This window comes from Typha latifolia, unplaced genomic scaffold (assembly GCF_019914945.1).
Source record: "Typha latifolia isolate L0001 unplaced genomic scaffold, TyphaL0001v2 contig_29, whole genome shotgun sequence".
In the NCBI taxonomy this organism is placed as follows: domain Eukaryota; kingdom Viridiplantae; phylum Streptophyta; class Magnoliopsida; order Poales; family Typhaceae; genus Typha; species Typha latifolia.
The window spans coordinates 1-5,821 of record NW_027330477.1 but is presented as its reverse complement, the minus strand read 5'-3'; the positions used below and the strand labels follow the sequence as shown (position 1 = coordinate 5,821).

General features: G+C 38.1%; 1 protein-coding gene across 1 annotated transcript; it reads right to left on the bottom strand.

The window, feature by feature from the left end:
- Nucleotides 1–2,301: 2,301 nt before the first annotated feature.
- Nucleotides 2,302–5,696, bottom strand: LOC140802541 (kinesin-like protein KIN-8B; the record flags this gene model as incomplete). Its single annotated transcript, XM_073158071.1, has 9 exons — nucleotides 2,302–2,820; nucleotides 3,138–3,732; nucleotides 3,805–3,918; nucleotides 4,035–4,139; nucleotides 4,481–4,717; nucleotides 4,788–4,850; nucleotides 5,144–5,294; nucleotides 5,362–5,508; nucleotides 5,595–5,696. Coding segments are annotated over 8 exons (1,495 nt in total), but the record flags the coding sequence as incomplete, so codon positions are not given.
- Nucleotides 5,697–5,821: the final 125 nt, after the last annotated feature.

Here is a 5,821-nt window from a genome sequence, read left to right as displayed (position 1 = left end):
TTTGGCGCTTTTATCTGCGTTCTCACCATCTTAGTTTATCCGATCGAGGGTGGGGTTCGCCGCTGGCGTTTATTGGTCTCTCTAATTTATTCTCTTTCCGAGAATTAGGAAAGCTGGCTCGATTTTTATCCGTCAGAATACAATACAGTATATACGCAGGAATAGATGGAGTGTTTGCTCCGCCGAATATAAACTCTAAGATAGAATACCAACCACTAAAGAAAATTTGCCAATATTGATGAAAGTAGTAGACCGACTCATCACTATTTGATCGGTTCTTTTTTCCTTTTTATAATTCATGAAGTTACTACGGAATGCATATGACATCCATGGCGAAATTTTTAACATAGATTGGTTGCTATTCGTGAATAGATTGCAGAGGATAATACAGCCAAAGAGGACCCGAATTGGACTTGGCATGGTCGGTAGTAATGCTTAAAAGGGGGGGTTGTTGCAGCCATTTACTACGGGATTAAGTGGGCCAGTAACCATTATCTGAGTTGAAAGACTTGCTTGGTTTTCAATCTTAGCCAGTCTGGCTCGTATATAACATTAATAATACCTCCTTATCCCGAGTCCGAAGTAGGTCAATAACTAGGTCTGTGCCCAATCATCACATCGTTTTACGACGGCTCCAAATTTAATGCGTTTCTGGATTTAAACCGGGGAGGGGGTGTAACATTATAACCAGATAAGGCAATCGTAGCCTGGTGAAGGCTATTAATATCCTCTTGGAGGCATAAGAGACATTGCATTATATATGTTCATCTTTAGAACAAGATCATATAGTCATATACTCGTCGTCAATTGTGGGCATAAGTGGTCAAACTCTGGTTCTGCCTATGCCTATGTTTTTATATCTACTTCGTAGCATAGATTTCCTTATATTATCTTTCTCTCTCTCTCTCTCTCTCTCTCTCTCTCTCTCTTTTTCTTTATCAAATCCAATGGAGGAGTTTGTGACTTGGGAAGGTGAGACTATCGCTAATAATTAAAGTATAGATCTACAAACCCAAGATTTGCTCTCGATTAAAGGCTCCCCACCAATTAAGTTACTCGTGGTCCCCTTGTTTGAAGCCTGCAAATTTCAAGGCTCATCTTTTATAGAGAAAAGGACTGATCGAGTCTGTCATGCATCCATCGTATTCATCCTTCAAGGCCACTAATGTCATTATCCCTGTGTCCAACTCCTAGCTACACCATACCAACTCACCATGTTACAGATCCTCTCTGCAGCTCAACTGCAGGAAATTTTCTGCAGCCAGCTTTCCTAAGTTGGTTAATTGTATTGTAGTCACGTTAATTTTGGCAGCAAGGCCAAGTTTAATAGCAGTCACTGGCCTCCTCTTCTCCTTTCAACGAGACTAGAGCCTTGAGCCAACGACCATGTGATCACTTTGAGACAGGTGAAAAGAGATTCCCTCTGCTCCGTGTGTTAGCTTATATTACTTTAATTCTAATATTTGGGTGCCTCTGTTTTCTCCTCTCTTTATTTATTTTTTATTTTTAACACTTACCCACTCCATAGATTGCTGCTTAGATAAATAAATTACTCTGCTGTGTGTGCACGTATTATTGGCAAACAAACCCTTTAACTTAAGGAACTAAGTTGATGTCTCGGATAGAGAGTCCATTGCCTGCTATGCTTTGAATACCAACAAACACATAACTACGACCAAGACTACAGCTTTGTGGTCTTTAGTATCATCTAGTGCACTTCCAGAAACGTTAATCCAAACATCCAGACCTCCTGCTCTCTGTGTAATCCTACAGTGCTGTTGATGTACTAACAAATGGCCCACATGATATCAGGCCTATAACTGATTAATTTGTAAAAGTAGGGGATTGACTACATATTTCATCATAAAAGGAAACTGATAGTAGTTCGACCAGAAGAAAAGATGTGGACAAAAGGAATGGTCCCCAGGAGTAGGATTAATTAATTGTTGTCTTAAGACTTAAGTTGACGAATCTATGAGTTTGCATCTATGAATTCGTTGCTTCACGCGATAAATAAAACTTTTATTAGATGCCCCTAGCCTAGCGCTTATAAAGCCTGGAAACATGACGATCGAGTCATGATTGTGTCTTAGACCCAATATAAGCCTCTAGAATAGATCAGAAAATTTTCATTTGTAAGCATCATACACTGCAGAGCAAATTAAAGGCTAATTATTCAATAAGAGGAAACAATATTCAAGTATGAAGATAGTTGCAGAAAAAAAAATCACTAAGTGTATAAGTTTGAATAACTACAGAATACCTTAATTAGTTCCAGTAACAATCAATACAACAGGATGATTATAAAAGAAATGATCACGAAAATTCTAAATTGAAATGTGATTTTTTCCAAACAACACAAGGGTTTACCTCAAATACAATAAGAAAAATACTGATGGGAGGGATTACAAAGAATATACAACATGTGACTGTCTAAACAAAACATTCAGTCACAAGCACTATACAAAAGAGAAAGTATTAAAGAAGAAAAGATTGCTACACAGAGTTAGAAAACGAGACATGCCAGAAGACGGGATCAAGAGGCCTTGGCAGCATGTTCTATATCACTCCAAGGGCTACCACAATTTGGCCAAATCTGGACAATTGATGATTTGTTTTGGCAAAGATGAGGTTCAAGATCCAGTAGCAAAAAAGTCTCAGAGATGCTTGCTCGTTTGCCCTTCCCCATCCCCGCGAGTACTTTCCAAATAACCTAGTCTGTACCACCATGTCTCACAGAATCACATACAGGTGAGCTTTCTCTGCTGACTCCAGTAGGCGATAACTCGTGCAAGTTCTGCAGGTCTGCAAATTATGTCCCTGCTAACATCGTGACATTATAAGTTAGAGGTCAAAAATTTAACTGCTGTACCACCAACTAATGAATTATGAACAACCAAAAATAGTAGCAGTTCCAATGATCCAAGACAGCAAGAAGTCTTGGATCTCTAACAATCTGGCATATGTGGTGACTAAGAGATTCTACAAGTTTACTGTGATACTAGGCCACCTGCTTGTGATGCTAATCAAGGTCTCCAAGCATGGGAGGCTTTCTGTGTCATTGTAGTTCAAATGAAAATGAATGTGAAATAGGAACACTTGGAATCCAGCAATAACAACGAATAAAGATGAAGTACCTTCTGTCGCAAGTCTTCACTACAAGAAGAATGATTTGCGCTGTTCTTTATGGCAAGGGCAAGGCTCACTCTCTGATGTCTGGCAGAAGCTTTCTCGTGTTTCTTGAACAAGTTTTTCAGGAGTGTAGAAACATTTACTTGCTCTTCCACTTGTCCACTGATTATCAATACCAGAATATGATGGCTGAGAGCAGCCGTGAGACATCATATAATAGGAACTGAGGTGCTCCTGTCTACATAAGGTAGGAATGTCATGTTGGCCCCTAAGAAAAGCCATAGAGCTGAAACCTTGGTGATGTTGTAGGAAGCAATTGGTTGGATTATATGATTGTGCAGTGGGATTAGGAGATGACATGAATGGTGAGGTTCTTTCATGAGGAAGAAAAGACGATGGCTTTCTACCATCAGAATTTGCACCTGGAGTTGCACAACCTTCTATTGTTAACCCTTGCTTAGCAGCCAAGTCCATTATTTGCTTCTGACTAAGCCCTGTCCCAAAAAGCATATTCCACAGGTTCCTTGTTGCTTCTCTTTGATTGTGTATGACTTGATCCCGCATTGCCATCTCAAATTGAAGCTCAGCATTGGCCATTTCCTATATATTCGAGCATAGTATTATGATTATCATGCAGAGATTAATGAGTGAAAGAATTGGTGATTTACTTACAAGAAGCCTGTACTGGCTGAGAATATGCAGGTAAGTTTTATTTCCATTGTTAGTAATAGCTTCATCAATCATATCTTGAAGCTGTCGCTTCTGTTTCTCATTTAATCCAATATCCTGAAAAGTAGGGGCATATCTAGTCAGCTCTCAGGAAGGCAACAGCAAAACGAATATAAATAAGAATTCTTAAAATTATAGAAAGAGATGAAAACAGCAAAGACAATGAGAAGCACCTTTATGTAACCAGCACCAGCCTCATCATTATCACGAATATTATCAAGAATAACCTGTCTCCTTGATCTTAGTGCTTGTACAACTGTTCCGTACTTCTCTACTACCTAGATACGCAGCTCATAATTAGAAGTTCACGAAAAAAACATATAAGCATATAGCTTCTGCAGCTCATGCCCAAGTAAATTGCTACAGTTTGCAAGCAAATAGGAAACAATTGTTAATATATAATTATCTATTATGAGGCAGTTTTTATCTGCTTCCTTTCTCAGTTATAAACTACAGAACAGCTGGTTTCACAGGCAAAATTGGTAAAGATAAAACAATTCATTTTCTTAAAAGAATGAAACAGCTCTCATTTGATGCTTGCCCCTTTCTCTTCAGCAGAATAAGATGTTAGTCACAACCTTATGTAAGAAAAAAGATTTAAAAGAAAATCTTTGTTAACCTGTTGTTTGGCAATTGCATCATCAAGATGTTGCAGTTCAATGCGATTACGTCTATTGGTTTCCTCAAGCTCAAATAATGCCTTTTGTAGATTTATGCGTTCCTGAACATTTTCACTTGTTTCACGGCTCAAAACATTTAACCAAGATAGCTCATCATCTGCAGCCTTTTCAGTTGGTTTTACACTTAGCTGGGACTCTTTTTCTGCCAATTCCTTTCTTAACCGGGATACCTCAACCTTCATAAATCATCAGCATAATGGATAGGACCAAAATAATAGAATTAGGATATTTCCTATAAATATTTACCTGGAGATTCTCAATCATTAGCTGATAGTCCTCAACATGTGTATCAAGCGTCCCAATATTTTTCTGAGCAAGAAAAAAAAAACTCGAAGTTCACAACAACCCAATCAGTTTTTTCAATGTCATATTCTGATAGGCATAAAGATGATATGACAGGAAATGTAGAACTTGCAATTGTTCTTAGAAAGAGCACTTCTGTAATCTTATACACAGAGTAAGTTAAAGTACAGGACTACCTCATCAATCTACGTCAAGGAAAAATAATTCTTCCAGTTGTTGGAAGAGATAAATAGCCTGGTTTACTATACTACCATTTTGTTCACGGAAATTTAGTAACTAGAGCAGAGAACCAGTCTTACTTGGACGTGCGTTTTAATCTCCTTAGCACGGTCAGCATATTTCAATGTATTGATAGTGTGATGATACTGATGGTCAGCAGGTGATATTGTTGCAACCATGACAGTTTGAGAATTACCACTAAGTCCATCCTTTAGAATACGGGTCAGTTTGCTGCAAAATAATTAGCATTAGCAACCTGTAAAGAAAAATCAGTTCTCCAAAGTCACCAATCAGATACCTGTTGCGATAAGGAACATATGCAAGACCCTTTTTCTGGTGCTTGCCAAGAGCATTAATGCAATTTGCCAAAGCAAGAAGTGAACGGTTAATATTAGCTCCATCTCTAAGTTTTTGACCACCACTATTTGTTTCAGAAGCCCTTTCACTGTACATAAAAAAAAGTTTATCTTTTATCATTTCTCTATTCTACAGGGGTGAAATATGGACAACTATGTTGTAAGTAGCTACTACCTGCCTGCAAGATCAACTAATGCAAGCTTTCCACGAATAATTTGACTGCCATATTGCTTTTTCTGTTTTCTTTTCACAGTGATCTCCAAGACGGCATGTGAACTGTTCAAGCAGATAAGGTACAGAAGTAACAAGTTACAAATGACTTCTCCACACAGAAATTACAGTAATTTTGTATTTGCAGTGCTTTCTCAACAATGTCTTAGATCAAATATATTAGAAAGAAG